General features: G+C 39.0%; 2 protein-coding genes across 4 annotated transcripts in view; both read right to left on the minus strand.

Moving 5' to 3' along the window:
• SLC9A4 (solute carrier family 9 member A4) overlaps positions 1 to 6,550 on the minus strand; it is a 32,662-nt gene extending 26,112 nt beyond the window's left edge. For 2 of the 3 annotated variants that reach the window (XM_088051891.1, XM_088051888.1), the window contains exons 1-3: positions 6,311 to 6,550; positions 5,657 to 6,173; positions 3,061 to 3,524 (exon numbers count right to left, since the gene is read on the minus strand). In XM_088051891.1, coding sequence (XP_087908017.1) covers positions 3,061 to 3,524; positions 5,657 to 5,918 — 726 coding nt within the window. In that variant the 5' untranslated portion in view covers positions 5,919 to 6,173; positions 6,311 to 6,550. Of the gene's footprint in view, positions 1 to 3,060; positions 3,525 to 5,656; positions 6,198 to 6,310 lie in introns of all 3 variants that reach the window. The other variant, XM_088051889.1, reaches the window with a different exon arrangement.
• A 1,800-nt stretch (positions 6,551 to 8,350) lies between these two features.
• On the minus strand, positions 8,351 to 21,148 carry IL18RAP (interleukin 18 receptor accessory protein). Its single transcript, XM_014248466.2, has 10 exons — positions 21,025 to 21,148; positions 19,722 to 19,989; positions 19,413 to 19,587; positions 18,013 to 18,187; positions 16,383 to 16,451; positions 16,114 to 16,234; positions 14,206 to 14,360; positions 13,192 to 13,329; positions 9,472 to 9,642; positions 8,351 to 8,828 (listed from the first exon to the last, which is right to left on the minus strand). The coding sequence occupies exons 1-10, from the start codon at positions 21,146 to 21,148 to the stop codon at positions 8,458 to 8,460; spliced, it is 1,767 nt and encodes a 588-aa protein (XP_014103941.2). The 3' UTR covers positions 8,351 to 8,457.

The following is a 21,148-nucleotide window of genomic DNA, read 5'->3' on the forward strand; positions in this document are numbered from 1 at the left end:
CATAGACATCTTGATAATTCTTTCTTACCACTCAGGTAATTCTTTTTGGCCACTGTAGCTGGTTTTACTCTAAGCACAGTGGAACAACATTTACAGCAGGAGCAGAGAATATCTCTATCCTCCTTTCTAGCATCTAAACCAGTGGTCAAAGTCTTTCTCAGTGACACCAAAGAGGCAATTTCAAATATCCAAAAAAAAAAAAAAATTTTACTTGGGCCTTCAACACATATTAGATTTAACTGTTCTACCACGTACAAAGAAGAGAGAGTTCCATTAGAGAATACAGCCAGTGGTGCCACTCATTTTGAGTACAGCATGATATATAGGTGTTCTCAGTATTTCTAAAATCAAGCCTCAGAGATGAAGCAGTTAAGGAATATTCCATTTCCTGATGCATACAGGTGCTGAGCTCCTGTTTAGAAACAAAATTACCTGCGTACCTGGGAACAGAATTTCAGATGCCTGAAACACTTCACAGCAGCATCAGGGTATTCCACCTGAGTTCAGGCTTGAATAAGACCTGCACTAGTTTTATAACACTTTTTTCAAACAGAGCTTTAAAATTCCACTAATGCATGATGTATCCTAGGTCCAGACCTGTTGCTGACTGAACTATTCTGATGCTAACAGCCCACTCGGAAATAACTGGGGAAAGAAGCAATTAACAGGACTTGGAGCCTTCTTTTTCCACCCACAGACACGGCCCTACTCAGAAAAATAAGAAAAAGTACCAATGGGTAAAAGGAGTAAATAATCCATTTTTCTCCCGCCCCCTTATGGCAAAGTCATAATTCTATTATATTTGTATTTAGAATTATATATATATATAAAATATGTGTATATATATATATACATATATATATATTTGTATAGAATTACAATTATAATTGTAATTCTACAGTCTGTCATTTTGTCATTTTTTATATACCAAGATATTGAACTAAATATAGGAGACAGAGCTCTATGTTGCCCCAAATGTAATACATAAGTTCAACAAAACTCATACCAGTTTTTCCTGCTGAGGAAAAAAATGACCAAGCTGATAAGCAGGCTGGAGAGAAGCAGGGGTTATTTGTATTTAAACAATAAAAAAAAAATAAAATATATGTATGCTTAATATAACTTGGTGATATGATCTTTTTTAAACACTTAGAGTTAACTCAAATGAAACTGTTAAGAAAGAAAGAGAAGGAAGTGGAAAGAGAATATACCTGGGATAAATAGTTGTGAAGTCTTGGAAAAAAGTAAATGGGATATCAGAGAGGAGAAAGTCACCTACTGGACTCCATTCAAGTGACAAATACCTCAGTCTTCTTAAGCATGAAGTCAGGTAGAGATTTTGAAAGCTCTAATGCCCAGAAAGAGGGCATTCTAATCCCAGAAAGATGGGAAATGGTGGTTGATGCAGAGATGCAATAGCAGGAGCTGACAAACTGATGGCAACACCGCTGCTCTGAGATGAGCCCCAGAGATGAGAGTGTGTGGGGACCTCTCAGTGGTGCACCCAACATACCCCACAAACAGCTCTTACATCTCATTTACTAACACACCCTGTGCTGCTGAGGAGTGCCTAAGTCCACTGTCTTAGAAGGCTTTCTGTCCCTGCACATTTATACTGTAACATATTTACCTGACTGAAAGCTCAGGTAAAAAAATGCCATCAGGGCTTGGATCCGCATGATAAATAGCTCAAATCAAAAAAAGCATGAAACAAGCTCTTCCAGTGTGAAAAAGAGACATTGCATTTTTGAGGTCAATATTTGAAGGAACCAAAAAGACAAATGTAAGAGCTAGACACATGGAGGGTTTTTCTGTTACAACTGCAGCACCCAAGTAATTTGAACGTAAATTAAATAACACTTGTCCCTTAGTTCTAAATCAGCCCTTTATCTCTGATCACCAAGTGAAAGGATTTATGAGCCAGAGGATGTAAGAAGTCACTTTGTTCCTGTTTCTTTTCTCGGTACTCATAAACTGCACTTCTCCCATGAAGCCTTTCCGCAGTGAACTTTGTACAGATTTTAAAAGTCTGAGTTGGGCTGTACCTTATGTATAGCAGTATCTGAATAGTTGTTATGTGGCTTAGATTCCTGTGATTTAAATTCTGTAAAGATCTTATCTAGTGAAACTCCTTAACCTGCCCTTAATTTGCACCACATGAGCAGTCCTGTTGGTTTCTGAGCAATAAACTTCCTGCTTGAAATTTCTTCCTTGAAAAAACATGTGTTTTAAATGTTCTTGTCACTTCTGCTTACAGCTAGAATTTTAGGTTGCTCCAATTTTAGCAGAACTAATGAGATAAGGGGAAAAATATTAGCAAAAGGAGCTTTGTAAAAAAACTCTTCTATAAAAAACCAATAACAAACAACAGCAACAACAAAAACACAACCAACCAAACAAATCTCTCTTATTCAGGAAACATTGTTTCTGGATATTTATGATAGGGCAGCCAAAAAGGGAAAATGTTTGTCAGATGTCGATACTTTTACTGGTAGAAACTGAGTTATGCAAAGTTCTTAGTGGCATTTGGAATTTCTGTCTAAGATCTCTGAAGAAATTTCTGGAGGAAAGGGGCTGGAGGACAGAGCGTGGCCTCCAGAGGTTATCCACATCTGGTTTGCCTATTTTTTTTTTCCAGAGTACCTCCTCAGGTATATGACAAAGCAGTGTCTCATGTATTCCTACCCTTGCTTGCCTTCAGTCTTTAAGCAGTACAATTTTCTGCTTGCACAATGTCAAGAACATTCCAAGGTCCTGCACTGATCTGACCAGGAAAATCAGCTGTAGCTTATCTGCTCACTTCAGTCAATGCAAGAAGACATCTCACATATATGTGTATGTTCTCCTCTCCCAGCAGCTCTAAAATACATGCTTTGGAAAGAGGGAATACAAGATGTAATTTCTGCATACATTAAAATCCCTTGAGCGTAATTGAGTGGAGTATTCATAAAATAAATAATGTATTAGGATCTCCTTTGAGCTGTTCTTGTCCTGTGCCCAGTAACCCAATGACCCACAAGAGTCCAAAGAGGGGAAGATGAGGAGCCGAAAGAAACTCACCACAGTTATGCCATCGTTCAGCAATGACTCTCCAAAGATCATCATGTAAAGCTGCTCATTAACAGAGGCTTCTTCAAAAACTACCAGAGCTGCCACGGGGTCCACTGCTGAAATCATGCTGCCAAAGAGCAAGTTCTGCAGCAGGTTCAGGTCAGTCAGGCCGAAGGCTTCGATCTGGCAGACTCCATAGAGGGAGAGGCCAATCCCAAATGAGTTTAGCAGAGCTCCCAGAACAGACCACCACAGAATGGATCCAAAGTTTTCAAAAAATGGTCGAGTTGGCATGAAATAACCCTCCTCCAGAATAATGGGTGGAAGGAGATACAAGAAGTAAATACTGCTGTTCATCACTGGTGGAGATTTGTGATGGGAAGCAAAGATGATTGCTCCTACTAGTGCTCCAATGGCAATCAGGATGCAGCTTTCCGGCATAAGTCTTGGTAATCGGTGAAAGATATGGAAACCTTGAATAAAACATTAGGGAATTATTTAAGTTTAAATTAACCTGATGTCAGACAATTGTCTTGTCTGTGTTTGGACACTTTGTCTTCAGACAGCCAGCTTCTGCTCCAAGGATTATGAAGGTAAAAGCAGGCAGTACTGTTCCCTTCAAAACTAAACATTCCCACGCTTGTATCACAAAAGCAGGGAAAGAGTTTGGCCATCAATGTTTTCTCTTCCTGATGCCCAGCTCCTGATTTCTGAACAAGCATGTCTGAGTTTAAGCTGCACTTCTGGGAAGGCAGAAACCTATTTGAAATGATCCTCCACAATTTGGAAAGACAATATTCTTCAAGAATCCTTACTGCCCACCTGCTACAGGCTCGTCTAGTAGCAATGCAAGGAACTGTGCGATCACACTGTGAATGAGATGTGCCTGTACTAAAAATGTCAGGACTTTTTTTACATTTACAAGAATGAGAATGAGGCAGACTAAGAAACCTTTAAGTCAAGTGTCTGTTACTCCATGCTTGAAGCTAGGTCAGCCTTCATCTTGAAACTCTAGAAGGTTCTGCCATGAGAGTATTTCTGTGACCCTTGAATTATCAGTCTTCAAAAGCAAAGGAATATAAAAATATTTTTATGAAAGTTTCAATAATTTTTGGACACTATTTTATTTTTTTACTAAGAGGTATGTTAATATCATCAATCTACTCATTTGGTTTTTAATTTAAAAAATAATTTTCAAGTCTTCTGTCAGTCTTACAGTTTCCCACTCTTAAATCTTGAAATCCAGAAAGAAGATAATACCTGAACAAAACACTGAAGACTTTAACATCTTGGAAATCTTCTTCCCTGTGAAACCAGATTATTCTGACTAACTCTTTCTTCCAAATGTATTTAAAATTAACAGCTCCACACTTTTCATCAAAAATAATATTGTTTGAAAACTCCCAGTAAAAGTAACAGGTCCACCTGGCTGGCATCACACACTTCTTCTAAAGTATATATTTCATATTCAAAAAAAGAATATTGTGTAGATGTGCCATATGTCAAGTCCTGTGCTTTTATGGATGATAAAAAAACAATTTGGTCAATATATTCACTATTAACACACTCCACTAATGCTGTAATGAATTTTATTTGTGAAAATTTTGATTATGTTACCAGTGAAGACATTTGTAGAAATCAGATTGAGGGCATCAGCCATAATGGAACTGGCAAATTATGGATAGTGGTAATGATTTTTGTCAGCTGGGTAACTATGATAGGAAAAATGTTTATCTTCAGGCCACCTCCAGAAAAACATCAGTCTTACCTACCAGCTTGTTCTAAGGAAATGTTTGAAAATCTTACAGAAAGAAAAGGGAGATTTTGTGTGTGTAGCTCTTCACATTATTACCATCTTCTTCATTTATTTGATATTGCTGCATTAATGCTAAATGGTCAAAATAATTTCAGCCCAGCCATGAAAATGTGTAAGGCATGATGAGCCTTTTCTGATATGTTAATTACAGTTCCTACTGCAATTACTGTTCCCTGAGTTGCCTTTACCCTTTCAGATACCCACATGGAGCTCTAATAGAGGCTAGATGCATTGCTGTGTATTCAAAAGATACTTAGCCTGCATCTCTGATGATCCACACCCTCGGAGACTCTCATTCTTTCTCTCCTGGTATTACTTTTCACACCAGCTTTAAGGAGCAAATATGTAAAACAAGGACTCAGAGGGAAATGTTTCCTCATACAAAGGAAGAGAGCTTTACACTTTCTCCCTAAAATTCAATACTCTTGAAGTCTCAGTCTGGTGTAACTGATTTCTACAGCTGTGTCAGGTTGAAAATTCCAGTATCTTGTGATCTACAAGGACTAGAAAAATGAATGGACAGCACTGTGTCAGGGAGCTCTGTTGCTACTTGCTACGCACAGCCCAAGAGACGTGAAGGTTAGAGGTCATATGTTAACTTAAGTAAGATGGAATCATCCTAAAGTGGAATATTGGCATTGCTGTGGTAATGAACACACCTGTTCTTTTGAGGACAGATGCTGTAAAATCAATTCCAGCTTCGAAATGAACGAAAGTTACTCGGTTACATTGTACTTTTTTACCTTCTTTCCAAGTTAGGGGGAACCTGAGATCCCATTTTCTACTTACCTATTTTTGCAAAAGAGGCAAGGAGTATCCAAAGGGTAACTTCACAGGGAATTTGCACATAGTCATAGTCCAGTGTGAAAACATGTAGCCTCGTGTCTTGAGAAGAGTCAACAGCACCACTGGAATCGTGTTCATAGTGAGGCAAGGACCTCTTGCCCAGGCTGGGCTCATCCCCAGCAGCAGCAGCAGAGCAGGATACCACACTCAACAGCACCAGCAGCAGGTTGGAAAGCTTCTCATGTGCAAGCCTGGCAAAGCCCATGTCTGGGGCAGTGACGATTTTATTACAGATTTAGCACATAGTGGGTGCATGAAGGTGTGCACAGTCACTCCTGCTGATTCACGCTGCCCACAGCCACTTCTTCCTCAGGGCTCTTTCATTTGCCTGTTAGAGGTCATTTTATAGTCCTTATGTGCCCGTCCTGTTCCTTGTGCTGCAGACAGACATGGAGCTTGTATGAAGATACCGGTTGTGCAGGTTCCTCTGACCCAGAAAAACCTTGGCCACAGCATCACCCTATTGAGGAATAAAAAGAAAGACCTTTCCAACTACATTATTTATGCAGCCACCCTGATTTTTACACTGTCAAAAAAGATAAATAAAAATAAATAAATAAAAAAGCCCAAACCAAACAAAAATCTTTCGGTGCTCACCATTCAGGCAGCAAGCGCAGCACGAAGGAATACCATCAGCTGGGAGAGGTGGTGGCAGCCTGGGCAGGCAGGAGAGCCTGCTTCGTGCCTTCCTCTCTTGCCCTCGCTCCCCGGCTGCCTCCCCAGCGCAAGTGGCACCTCGGGCACCACACTTGGCACTCCCCACTGGTGCTGTCACACCTGGTAACAAAACCACTCGGTGTGCAAATAAAGGGATTGTGCAGGGCTCACTGCAGGGACATCTGGTGGGGCGCCGCGCAAATTACAGTCTCCTTTGGAAAGGGCCTCCCTCTCTTAAACACGTGTAGGGAATTTAGCAGGTAATAGCAACATAAAGAGGAAGGTCTCAGCCACATCACCCGCCTGAGACTGGATCTTGAGTTGTCTTGTATTTGGCATTTGTTTTACTCACACCAGCAAGGCACTTTCTGGGCAAACACATGATCCTCCTCCAACTGCTTTTATGGATAATTTTTTTTTAAATGCTGGCCTATTTTCTACTTCACAAAGACTACCATGTTTAGTGTAAGGATAACAGGGTGTGCAAACACAGCACTGTTGATTAGAAGCTTCTAAAACCTGTGTTACTTATCTTAAAACTAAGTGCATTTAATTTACTGACAAATTATTCAAATTCATCAGTGATTTGATTGTGTTAGAAGATAGTGCAGATGGTGAGAACAGATGTGATATCCCAAAACAACTAGTCCTGAGGACCCTGAAACCACACTGTGTGTGCTTGGGAGGGGATTCCTCCAAACCAACTGGCCTCACAGACTGAATGTCCTTTCATGGATGGAGAATATCTTCCACTTGACTTTCTGTGGAAGGCATCCAGTGTGTGCAAATACAATGGTATATAATGAAAACCAAAAGGAAAAAAATGTTGACAGCTGGTAAATTTGCATCAAAATTATAATGATCTGAACCAAATCTCCAATACAGGTTCAACTGCAATGTCAAAATTTTCTGTGGTACAGCCAGTGATGCCCTTTGATGCTCTGCTCCTACATGAAGCACTATCTTCTATCAGCCTCACTGCACCATCAGTCCTCCCACAAAAGCTTTGACCCCAATATAGTATTAGGTAGATAATGCTATATCTATGAGCTAGGCAGCTCAGCCTGCTTGCAAAAGAGTTCTTTTTTCCAGTATACTGATCCTGTTAACAGCAGCATTTCTTGGAATCCCTTTCCAACAAGGAATCTGGCAGATGAGATATTCAATTAGCATTATAAATCAATGATTTGTTAACTGGAAGGCCAAATGAAGTGAGCAGAACAATAGAGCTGAGGCTATACTATTCAGATTGCTTAATACTGACCATTGCATTTCATTCAGCTATAGACATACACACACAGACTGCAAGATGGTTTGAGAACAGGTGGTATGAGCTCTGGAGAGCTGGCAGCCAGAGGACAGCAAGGGAAAGAATTTAGAGTCTCTGGAAGTCTACTAGCTGTGACAATCAGGGCTTTGATTTACACCTGCAACACACCCATAATGCCAACAGGTTCAGTGGGCATTGAATGAGCAGCACAAGACAGGATCAGCAGTGATCAATCAGGTGCAGGTGTCCCTGAGTGTGAAATGTTTCACAACTGGTAGAATTCTTCCCCTCATTGAAGGATGGAGGTGCCTGGGATAAGCCCACAGAGAGGTCCTTCTTTTCTGAATCCCTTTAGCATGCCCAGCAGTCTCTCATTATATTTTCTTGGTGTTCCCACTGGAGGAGGTAACTCATTTGAAGAATTTGAATATGTCCCACTGGACTGCATCAGAAAATTAAACTGCAAGCTTCCTCTGGGGTTCCCTTTTTTTGATCTTTTTCTAGAACACAAGTGTAAAAATATTCCAGGAAGAAATACAGAGCAAAGAACATTGTATGTCTCAAAACTAGAGCAAAATTATGTAATAAATATAATAAAAATGTTAACAAAATAATAATTTATGAAAGACAGTTACAGTTGTGTGCAGCAGCAGTGTTTTGCTGTGCACTGTCACACTTCAGTCTTTCTGACTGTTTCGGAGTGAGCTATTGCTGGCTGTAGTGTCAGTTGACAGAGGTCAGATGACACAGAAAAGGTCTTTGACAATCATGTTACCACTCCTGAGCCTGATGTCATCCCACTGGGAAATTTCTCCTATCAGTATACCAGTCTGAATAACCTTTGGCATAAGCCCTTGAGGCTGCAATTTTCCAGCCTCTTAGTAGTTTTCACTGGCATGTGGTAACACATGTATTTCCAGAACTTCTTGTGTGGAGCAGCAGAAATGGAAGACTTCCAAGTAACAACTGGTAAAATCCGAAGTGCTTTCTTCACTTCTGGAGGCAAAGTGTCTGGCTCTTGGAAATCCTGGAACTTTATTAATACCAGTTTGATCCCTTTATCTTCCAATGCACAGTTCACTGCTGCCTGCAATTCAAAGATGCTTGGTCCACTGACATAGGCTGGGCTTAAAATAATTATTACCCGTCTGCTTTGTTTAATAGCTGTTACAACTTCATCTGTGTACGCTGGAGAGGAAACAGTGAGAGTTATTGCATTCTGCAAAGGAGTTTTCATCTTATCAGTTCCTCTATCAACAGCTAACACCCAGAAATAATGAAAGTGAAGAACAGGAATGCTGAGTAATCACATAACACATAGAAATGTGTTTGCTATCAGAGGGTACCATGGCTGCTCTTATACAACTGAAGAACACAACCTTCTGCTCAAGACAAAAAGGGCACTCTCAGTGAACTGAAACCTCAACACACTTCAACAGGGTCTCAGGGGACACTTGGACTTGTCTTTATCTCTCCCAGGAACAGATACACAGGTTTTCTAATTACTGAGGTAGCACTGGCTAAAGTTGCTCAGAAAGTAGCTACTGAAATATTTGAAGTCTTCTTCCTGGGGAATGGAGTCTGTTTGCAAAGAAATTCTTGCACAAGAAGCTTTGTCTCACCCTAGTAGCTCACAGTGACTTCACTCCAAAGTATGTATGCATCAGGTGCAGGGACCAGACACAAAGATCAAAACATTATTAGAATTGAACATAAATTCCATTACCTAATTATACAATTTGTTGCTTTGGCTCATAATTTTTTTTTTTTTTGAAAGCGAAACAAAACTTTATAAAAACTGAAGATTTTCTACCATGCCCAAGGACCTTACCTCCTCCTGGAAGAATATCTCTTTCAAGAATACATAACTTGTATCCATATTTATTTTCTAGCGTATCTGGAAGAAGCTCGAGGGCAAATTTTTCCTCACTAATTAAAGCAGAGTCACTTTCAGAAGAGTTTAGTTTTGCATAGGACACAAATGCATCAAATTCTTTGCCATCTAAAATAAATTAATAAATTAATGAATTAATAAGATAATATATACATTTATATTTTATATAAATACATTTTATATAAAATATATACTTTATATATTATAAATATTTATATATTTATATATACTAAAGTATATATATACTTTATATACATTAACAAGTCAGGCTGAAACATTCAGCTTCTTTCTTGATGCTCTCTTTCCATTTATATCTGTTTAAGTAGGCACAACACAAACCTAAAATTATGACCTGTTTATGGATTACAGCTATCCAGTCACCAAAGACAACCTTTCTCCTCCCTGTCTTGCAAATTTTGTAGACATAGGCTACCAAAGTAAACAAGGAAGCTAGAGATGTTTACTGCAAGGTAGTTTAAAGGTTTGGCCCCTTCCAGGCAAAAGCCATGTGGTAGGGAATGATTTCCAGTCTTTTCTCTCATTTGCCAAATGCTGATTCAAAAAAAAAAAAATATTTTGTCAATGGACAATCTTCTTTCAAAATATAATGAAGCTTAAAAGAACAAAGTTCTTGAATATTAGATGTTTGCAAAAGATGTGCTGTTTTCATACACTGTTATGCTTGTAAACAGAGAGACTTGTGTAAGGAACAAAGGCTAAGTTTGATCAAAATATCAATTAGACACCATGTACTGACCAGTTATTGAACTTTAAGTCTCCTTAAAAGAACATTTGTACAGTGCAGATAAAACATAGATAAGGAATTTTTCTTAGCTTTGATCACCCTTGTACCAATGTCCTGAGTAACACCCATTCTTAACTACGAGGAAAAAGCAAATTGTATCTATTTGCTGAATAAACTTTAAACTACACCTGAAGGAGAAGGAACACAAAACAATCTCTGGTGAAATCAAAAGGCACAGTGGACCCAGATCAGTTTCCCAGTTACTCGAGGCCATTTAAGGTATCCTAAGACTACCAGATTTGACAGAGGAAATATTGGAGACTCAAACATTTTGGCATGGCAGGACATCCTCAGGCAGCCTAAATTACATCAGACAACTTTGTTCAATTAGCTGAATTGTATCACACGACAATATAATGAATAGAAACCAGAGAAATTCCCCTGCATCCAGCACAGACACCTAACTGCTGAGTGTCATGACCCACATGCCTTGGTGTTAACCTCCTGATTTCTATCCCTAGATGTAAAATTATGATCACAGACACAAGCTGGAGTCACCAAGTTCCCACAGGATCTAGAAGAGCCTGTATGTAAGGCAGATTCAGAAAACTAACATGGATGAGCTGGGGCTGAACACTTAAATTCAGAACCAGCACATAGCAGAAACTATGTCATCAAAACAGAACAGAGGTGTGCAGATTAGGTTTGGAGGCCAAGAATGTGATCAGACAGAACACATTGCATCTCTGTCCTCCCCTCTGCTCCTGGACACACACTTTCAGTCACATCCTTCTACTGGTGCTGAAGCTCTTGTGATATTAAAGGAAGATGATTCTTTTTGCTGGCTACACACTGTCTTTTACTGAGTTATTTTTCTGCCAAGTTGAGCCAGTTGAGGCCCACAAGAGTGAATCACCAGCAGTAGGCACACAGGACTAATGTGGGAATTAAAGGTGGGCCAGAGGATCACTAGTTCGGTTTTAGCTGAACTTAAATTCTTCTATATCCTGAATTGAAGCTCCATTGAACACAGATTTTAAATGACAATAAATTGCATTGCAAGCCAGATATTCCTCATTTCACCCACAGAGGTCACTGCAATCTTATTAGACAAAAGACACTAACAAACAAACCCCTTTATACTTCTACTATTACAATAGAAAGTTCAAAATAAATACAAAATAAGCACCATTAAGCCATTTTTTTACATAATAGTACAGGAAAATTACAAGCTAATGAACTTTTGATACTGTATTTAAGATGCTGAATTTGTAGGAAGTGAAGAATGCCTGACTTAAGCAAAGTGATGGCATCCATGTTCTATAAATGTTAGTATCAAACCTCTTGCAGTATTTCTTTCTGGAAGAAGGCAGGAATTTTAAGAGATATATCTGAATTGGACAGGGAGGCAAATTAATCCCAGAGGGGTTGTGGTTCCTCTGCCCACAAGGTCCTGCACAACCTAAGTTGGCTCTGCTCTGAGCAGGTGCCCAGGGTACTTTCCAATCTTGCAGAATTCTTCAATTGTCTGATTCTGTACTGAGAGGAACACGAGAGAATAAATGATAGAAAGGAAGAAACAGCAAAATCAAGTCATAACTGCTGCTTTGCTGCTCTAAGGAGACTCAGGAGAGTCTTCAGACCTCAGGAGACTTGATATGCATGCACACAAAGTGAGAAGGACATAATCCTGCAGGTGAGAGCACATTTTCCTTGGGCAGAAAACTCCCTGGATACGCACAGCTGGTCTGCACATCCCCCCTACTCCCACTCTGCTGTGTGCACAAGGTACATGAGAGGCAGGGGACAGGGAGGGGACAGGGACTGCCAAGGTGGAACCCAACTGTGTCTTCAACTTTAGTGCACGGGCCTTGGCAGGTCTGTCTCTGTCCCACTGACACGCAGGGTGAGCTCTCAAGGGACTTTCCACAGGTCCTTAAATCACCTTGTTACCAGAGGGGAAATTTTGAGTGGTTTCCCAAATTGCTTTTGCCAAATGTTTCAGTGCTTGCAAAAATATTTTCCAAAAGGGCAGTTAATTTTCTAATTGTGCATGTACTTACAGGTATTTAGACCCAGTTGTTTCACACTCACATATAAGATACATTTACAAACACAAAAACAGACTCAGACACCTCTATCTTGCACTGCATCAAGACACAAGAATTTTTTGAGAAATTTTCTCAGGCACAAACTAGAATTCTTTCAACACATGTAAGAAAATAATACATTAAGTTCTTGGAAGTACTCATAGTGATTCCTCATACATTTTTACACTGTCTATTTCAGGGGCCTGTTTTAGCTGAAATGATGGGGCAATGCTTCTACAGAGACTTGAAAAATCAAAAGCTAATTACTCGGGTGCAAATGTCAAGTTGTTTCCAAAGATTTTAGAAAGGAAATATGAATATTTCCCAAACATTTATTTGACAATTGGTGCCGTTTATAATCTTCTCTCTTTTGTTTATTCTTCTGAGAAACTTTTTGACTTAATTGAAAAATACAATAGATCCTGGTGTCCTTCACTTTGTTATGTAAGGTCATTTTATTCTTCTTCAAAGGTTTTGTTGAACTTTTTCAGAGAATGATTTTGAAATTTTGGAGATGCTAAATTATTCCCTACAAATGGGTGGCCAAAATTCAACTTCCTACTCTAATCTTCTGTGGGTAAGTTAGGATAAAAGTCTAACTGACATTTCTGTTGGTGTTAGATATTTCTTTCACACTATCTGACTTTTTTTTCCATCTGCATTCACTGAGCATCTTGCAAGGTTTAAGAGTCTTTGTATTGGCTCAAAGAGAACACGGTCATTAAAGAATTTAATTAAATGAGTAATTCATACCAGATTATCCCACATGGCAAAAGGCAGTAGAAAAACTGGAGCAAATTAATATTATACAAGGTTTCTTACCTTCTGTACTTTTGTTGTGGACCAGATAACTTCGATACATCAACACTATTTCAATCCAGTGCTGGTAAATAAAGGCAGTGCACAAAACAAATGCAAATAGAGTAGAAATGGCACTGCATAGTACATATAAGAACAACACTGCAGAAAGAAAAGAGTCTACTGTAACTCAAGTTTCCAAAATAATATTGACACTTAGATAAGAAAATCAGTCCATAAATGGGGACAAACCATCTTACAATCTTTTTTCTTATCCCACTGGCAAAATTTAGGGAAGTCAAGATTTCCTGTAGCCACAAACCTTAACATAGAATTTCAGTCTATCATCAGTGACCTTTTTTGCATGGCACCTCTTTGGAGGCATGAAAAGCCAACCTATGACAGAAAGCACAGAGAAAAGAGTTTCTGGTACTCTCAGCAATGCTGAAAACAGTCATCACTTGAGATGGAAAAGCTACATCAGAACAGATGTAGCTGCACACAGTGCCCTTCTGGCAGCTTCCTGTTGCATTCCAGCGATAAACCTCCACTGTGAACTGTGGTTTAACGCTTTAATTTCCACACTGATTCTGGTTTGGGCCATGAAAGACTTGGAGGGGTGCCACATTCATATCAGATATGGTAACTTCTCAGAAACATGCATGCTAATAACTGGGAAAATAAACAGAAATAACCTATGAAAATCAGGGAATACTGCTGCTTTCAGCAGCCTCTCTGCTTCAGTTTAGTAGATTGCCTATTAATGTTCAGAGATGACACCCTCCTTCCTTCCAGCTACTCTCTAACTTGCACTTGGCTCACCTGTCTGCACTAAGTCCCCAGATAGCCCCGTCCTTCTGAGTAATCCTCAAAACACTGTGGCTTACAAGACATCTGACAAGTCAGACTTTTCCCACCCAGGTTCCAGAAACTTCTGCTGTTGGCTAAAAGCCAGTGTCAATGGGGAATTAATTAGTAGCAGTAGAGTAAACCTAAATGTGTCTTCAGGGGCAAATAGTCACCAGTTGATTGCTTTACCTCTCTGCTTTCTTTTCAGTTGGATCACAGCAGTGGCACTCCCCACTGAATTCTCAGCAAAGCATGTAAAGTTGCTTCTGAGGTCCTTTTCAGTAACTTCCTTCAGTGTTGCAACATGAAGAAGCGTGTGTCCCTTCAAACCTTTTGGATAGACACTAGAGAGAGGAAAATGTGTATAAATGCATGATATCTTTGCTGTTCATTCACACAATTTCCCAATGTCTTACACCAAAGAACAGAAGAGCTTGCAACTTCTTAATATTCATCTTGAACTTTAAATGCAATATCCTGGTTTGGAACCTCCACTTGGTTTATACATGGTAAGAAAATACTAACATTGTAAGAAAATACTTTGATAGGCCTGAAGACTGGAAGGTTTATCCTTAGTTCATCTACTCAGCAAAATATTTACCAATTGCCTAGTTTTCAATGTATAGTCCCCTTTACTTCTGTAAGATTACATATGGTTTTCTAAGATGTAAAATATTTGCCTGAAAGAAATGCAGATAAATGAAATTTCAAAAAGGAACCCCAAGAGAGAACTAGCTGGGGAAAAGACAGAGCAGCTCAGCCTCTTGCATAGGGGTAAAAAGCCCAAGGACATGATAGGCAAACAAGATAGATATAAGGGACAGAAGTATAGGAAATGAAGAGGTAACTGAGGAATCCCTTCAGGACTGAGTGAAGGATATGGGAAACAGATCTGTGTCTGCAACCATTCCAGAATACCCAGGGCTTCTGAGTTTTTGCATTCCCCATTGAAATCCACAAGTATAAGCATCTCTGAGTCATCCCAAAAGGCATCTCACATCATGCTGCTGTAAAATGGCAGTATCCCATGGCTCTACCTCTGCTACCTCAAGATAGAGTAGGAGTGAACATAGGCAAGGATTCAGCCAAAGTCTGTTGGGGATGTTTAATTTTGTATTTTAAAAATTAAACAGAAACTCTACCCATTAAAAAACTCCACCCATTAAAAAAGCTAAAATCTTGTTAACTAGAATATTCCAAATCTAAACATTCTAAAGTTAGGAAAATGCAATTTCCAGTCTACCTCATGAGTATGTGTGTGATACCATAATTCTTTTTTTTTTCCCATATGACTCCTACTATGAGCTTGATTTTAGCAGTGACAGCAGGGCTTTTGCTTCCTCCAGTGTACAGAAAGTTTACCCATAAAGTTGCCTCAGGGCTGTGTGGTGAAAGACACACTATGTTGCCTCTACTCTGTTGCTTGCCCAAGTAGAACCCTGCATAAGTGAATGAAAACAGGAAGGAAAGGGAAGCATGATGACTACAGGGGTTGTCCCCAGGTCACAGGAAATCTTTCCCCTACATGTTTCTTCTCAGCAGGGTCTGGTTAATTCTTACCAGAGAGGAGTCCCAGAACTCAGTGTCCTGAAATTCAGTGCTGCTAATCCTCAGACCCAGTCTGATGTTTGAGACACACAAACTCCTTTCAATGTCCACAGTGCTGGTTTGCTGCTCTGATTCATTCCCCACTCAGAGACAGCTTCCCAAGACAGATTGTGTGAATTGCTAGCAAGGCACAACAGAGACCGTGCTTTCAAGAACACTTCGGAACAAGAGCGCTTGAAAGCAACTGATGCAGGGGACAGGCATCCAAGAACCCTTCATGTTGAAGCTGTCTATGAGCTAAAGTTTTAAGAGCTAAGATTATGCAGAGTTTGAGTTCTTGATTTTATGGCCATCAATATGTGCTTCTGTATGTGGAGGTCACATGCCGGTCACTTGCCCGTGGACAGATACATTATTAGGTGAAAGAAAAGAGCCTCCTAAAGTTTTTTCAATAAAACTTATTCAGTAAAGGTGTTGTAGAAGGCTTTTTGCAGTTGCTTGTGGTGGTAGTAACAGGACTACTGGGGGGGATGGGGAGGAGGTTCTCACCTTGTTTTCTGATTCAATTTCTCACTTACATTCTCTTCGTTGTTTCGTTTCCATGTTACCCTCATTGGAGAAATTGTTTCAAACCCAAACTGTACACGGCATTCCAATTCAAGTGGCTTGCCTGGAACAAATGAACGCAGAGAAACAATGCCTGCAGAATATTATTCTCTTAAATAGCCTAGAAAGCAGAGCTGATTTGCTTTATCATTATTTATCAATACCTCATTTAAATACTTTCATTTGCTTTTAGGGAAGGAATTTAAACTTACCAACTTCTACTTCGAGGATGACAACACCATTGGGATACAAAAGGTTTGGTGGATGAATAGTGTTTTTTGCTGCAATTAACAAATTATAACAATAACGAAGTTATTTTCAGTGCAGAAGACCAAAGAAAATAGCTTAACATTTAATTTTTCAAGTTTTAGGTGGAATTTAGACACCTAGGTCCAAGAGGATGACAACAAAACTTGCGTAGCTACTCAAAAACCTGCTATGTCATTTACTCTGAGGCACTGTCCTCTTACATGAGCTGAGAAGTTCAGCAACTAGCCTGCACTTTAAATTAAGGATTAAAAAACTAGGAACCTCCCTTGAAAAACCCCCTGAAGGGTGAAATCCTCATACCAATTCCCTGTCAACCCTCTTTTCATGCCCAGTAAGCACAAACAGAGCACATGCACACCCCATTCACGAGCACAGACACTTGTACCAAAATAGCCAAGTTGTTTTTGAAACTCAGGCTGCCAAGGGGCACAGATAATGACACCCACGGGATGTACAATAAAACCCACAGCTCTGATATTCTAGGAAAGTCCCGTACTGCAGGAAATGGTACCATAAAACACCTTTTCTTTTTTTTTTTTTTCTTTTTACCAAGCCACAGCAGAGAAATGTCTCACAGAACAAGCTGAGTTGGAAGGGACCCTAAGCTCCATGGGGAGCCTATGCCAGTGTCTGGCCACCCTCTGGGTGTAAAACTATTTTTTAATATCCAACTTAAACCTCCCCTGACACAATTTCAGGCCATTTCCTCAGGTTCCTGGTCATCACAGTGAAGAGATGAGTGCCTGCCTCTTCTCTTCCCCTCACATGGAAGCTGTAACTTCAAGGAGGTCTCCCCTCCATCTGGAAGGTTCTGGGGCAGTATAGATCCATATGGCACCTTTTAAGTGTTTTCCTGACTGCACCAGGGAGTGAGGGAAAAGAACTGAGAAGGACAATGTGTCCTCAAATACAGACAGATCAGAATAAAAGCAGAACTAGTCCAAGGCTGCCTGGAGAATATTATGGGAATAAAGCCAGAAGGAAGAGCGGAAGAGCAAGAGGTATTTTAGGCCACCACCCAGAGCTCTCACAGGTTGGTAAGACATGGTTTCCTGTCTTGATGGAATGGATACATTTTTCCCTTGAATTCCTAGAACCAAATGCTTAAAATACCTGGGGGGAAAAGGATCACCTGTTTCAGAGAAGTGCTATCCTCATTGGACCATGGAATTTCAAAGGAGTGTTTCCTCACTAGATCATAGAACCAGGTTGCCTCACTTGACACATTTCTTTTGCTCCCTAAATCTTGTTCTCCCTTCCCCATAGTGACCTACCATCTACCAGGATGCTGAAGAATAGTCCTGTGCTGTTTTCATACAGAAGCAGCTGTACTGAATCCATACAGTGCAGGATATAGAATAGATTTACACTTTCCTACAGGACCCACTGCTATTACAATTGGATGTTCTAGTTGGTGTCCCAAGATGTCCTTAGAGTACTTGGAAGAGGATTTTAATGATCCTGTAGCTAATTAAGTTTATGGATTTTTCAGAATAAGAGCCTGAACAGAAGACAAACATAATAAAGAAAACATACTTCAGGTATTTTATTCTGAGTTATTATATTACTCACCAATGACTTCTACTGTTACTGCTGTTCTCACTGTCCACTTGGTAATGTTTTCAGACAGAGTGTAATCACACACATATATTCCAGCATCTTTGTCATAGGTTGGATTCAAGTAGATTTCATTCTGCTTAAGCTTTAGGCTTGGTCTGCTTTTCCTGTATTTTATCTGATGACCATCCTAATGAAAAAAAAAAAATCAAAGAATTAAAGTTGGGGTTTTTTCTTGCTGTTGTTGCTGTTATTAAATGATATTTGAATATATTTGGACAGAATTTTCATGGCAAAAGGGCTAAACCAAGATCTTTACACTGAAGCCCAAAAAGGGATGTATTAGGAGTCTGAGGACATTTTTCAGTTATACATATAAAAATATGTGAATAACCTTGACCTTTTAAAAATTATTTAAAATTTAGAGTTGGTGCAAAAATATTAAATCATTAAGCTAATCTAAATCTCCTATTACTAAAGAGCAACAATAAGGATCACTTTTTTGATGGACTAGGTATTTTTATTTTGTAAAGAAATAATTTTGAAAACATTTTCAATTATTTTATTAGGAGTAAAAAAAAGTTTGGATTGTCTGAGGTTGAGAACCTACTTTTAGAAGTATGAGAATGTTCTCTTTTTTGAAAAGCACCCCTATTTTTCAGCTTAATATTCCACTGAGACCAGCAAGAACTTTCCTTAAATTGAGTTCCGGAAAAATCCAGAAACACAAATGTGAAGAAGCTCATTAACTTCAGTGGGCTTCAGATCAAGATGTAGGTAAAGATAAACCTCATTTAAATGTTTTAAGCAAATGCAGATTAACTTTGACTAGATCATAATTCTACTTGATAAAATAAAATAATGTAAATAATACCAGGCAGGAAAATGCACAGTAGCAAATTTTAGTAATTTTCCTTTGCTCATTTGGATGCTATATTACCATCCTTACAAACACTGAGTCAGTAGTGGTTCAGTGGAATAGTGTTTCATTAAAAACAGGAGTCTGGAAAGAACAATTATTCTTAAGCTAATTTTGGGTCAAACAAAGCCAGGTTTTCTTTGGTATATTGGATATCCTCAAAATTTGAAATGTCAAAACAAAAAATGTTACATTTAAATCATGTCAGTTTTGTTAAAAACATTTTAATTCTCAATTACTTCAATTTCTTAGCTGAAGAGAAAGCATTTCTTGGCTTCTGTTTCACCTAAGAATATTTTGGGTGTGGCAGATTTCTTCAATACTTTTCCTTAAATACTTGATATGTACCAGTTCAAGATTCTAGTTTTGAGTTTAATTTCTCAGGCTGCATTGCCTGCCACAGAAGAGTTCAATAACTATGGCACATGGACATTAACTAGATCTGAAACTCCACCTACACTCAGCTGTTTTCAATACTCAGTAGACCGACTCTTACCTTGTACCATTTCACATCTGGCTTTTTTATGTGGCTGTAACATTTTGTCCCAGGACAGGTTATTGAATTTCCACTGCCAGCAAGAAGATATACCGTATTTGTGTCATAACCTGAACATTTTGCTGCCTTCTTTGTTTGAACATCCAAAACAATTTTGAGACATGGGATTTTTCCCCTGAATGATATTAAAAAAATTTGAAGAAAGTTTAACATTTAATACACAAACCAATACAAAACAGTAATTCTCCTATAGAAATGGAAACCTTTGCTCCTTTACTCCATTACTTACTCTTTTGCTCCATTACTTACCATATCCTACAGATGTACACTCCAGAAGCACTGTCTCTAATTGGTTTAAACCAAAGTGCATCCCCTTGGAAAGCCAAATCTGAACTTTCCTTGATAGCCTTCAGTGTCTCTTTATCTTTCTGGTGCCAGAACCACTTCACCTTATGCTGATTTAGAAGTGAGTTGTTATAAATGTTGGTAGCATCTCTATCTGGCAAAGCACATTGTAGAACAAACTCCTCATCATTAATTGCACGGTACCATATTTGAGGTTCAACATGGGAACATCCTGAAAAGCAGGACAGTAAGACATCAGTACCATCTGAAAGAACGCAGAGTCATGATGAAAAAATTAAAAATAAAAATCAGGGACACTATAAAAATAGAACCTTACCTTTCTTGTGCTGAATATTTATTTATGTGATCAGAAGATGCACTAATAAAAAATGGGTTTTCTTAAATATGTAATTTGCCAATGTTCTTGAAAATTTATTCAACAGTGTCCAAATGTTTATTAGGCCTTTTTCAAAAGCTTAATGTGAAGAGTTTTTGTGATGTGCAGACTTTTGCATGAGTGCTAACCTGTTAAACCTCAACTCCGTAGAAAAGCAGACACACCTCTTATCGATCTCCTTGTACTAATGGAGAAGGGGCTGACATAAGCCTGAGGAAGCAGAATCTGGCCACAACATGCCCTATTTAAGGTAAAATTGACAATTATTGTCTCACTGATTTTAAATATTTATCCTCCTATGTTTCAGTAATTGTGTCTAAAATTATATATATTTTTTTTTTTATTCTGAAAGCTATGGTCAGCCATCCTAACTCCCCACCTGCCAGTCAGGCTGTTGTGACCTTTGAAAGTATGGCAGGATTTCAGTCCAGCAGAAGGGAGGTCATGAAATCTGTTCCTCACCTGTCCACCTGGGAAACTCTTTACTGTTTCATTTTCTCTCTGCACACTAAATTGGATCAAGCTCCTCCAGATATATCATGTGTGTGGAAAGAATTTGATAAATCAGTCTCTTTCTGCTTTTGCGTCCCTTCTCCCCAGTCCCTGCCTCACTAGACCAGATTCTGGAGACCTAAGTCACAGAAGAAATAAATTTGTTCTATTTGGACCTCAGAGATTCTCCTTTACATTTATTCTTTTCATTGGGGAACTGACTTTTGAGTCAAATTTAGGGTGTGTTGTATTACCAATACTTCAGAAGCTTGAACATGTGCAGGAAAAACTCACAAAAGCAAGGAAAAATGAAGATCTCCTTTTCTAAGTTTTCAGAAAGTACCACAAACACCAAACATCACTGGAGCAGATTCTTACCTGGCAAGTTAATCTCTCTAACTTCTACCCCACTGACAAAAAATGTTAGTATCCAGCACAAAATGAGCATTATTTTCTTTATCAGTTTTGGTTGATATTCTGAGACATTTTCTTTAAGAATCAT

This window comes from Pseudopodoces humilis, chromosome 2, assembly GCF_049639895.1.
Source record: "Pseudopodoces humilis isolate 2021_Gansu_Grassland_sample_001 chromosome 2, ASM4963989v1, whole genome shotgun sequence".
Taxonomy (NCBI): domain Eukaryota; kingdom Metazoa; phylum Chordata; class Aves; order Passeriformes; family Paridae; genus Pseudopodoces; species Pseudopodoces humilis.

Coding starts and splice junctions, on each gene's coding strand:
- IL18RAP (XM_014248466.2), bottom strand. CDS start 21,148: ATGATTCTTAAAGAAAATGTCTCAGAATATCAACCAAAACTGATAAAG. Junction 16,452..18,012: donor AGTAACAGTAGAAGTCATTG/GTGAGTAATATA, acceptor TGTTAATTGCAG/CAAAAAACACTATTCATCCA. Junction 14,361..16,113: donor AAATTGAATCAGAAAACAAG/GTGAGAACCTCC, acceptor TCCTCTCTCTAG/TGTCTATCCAAAAGGTTTGA.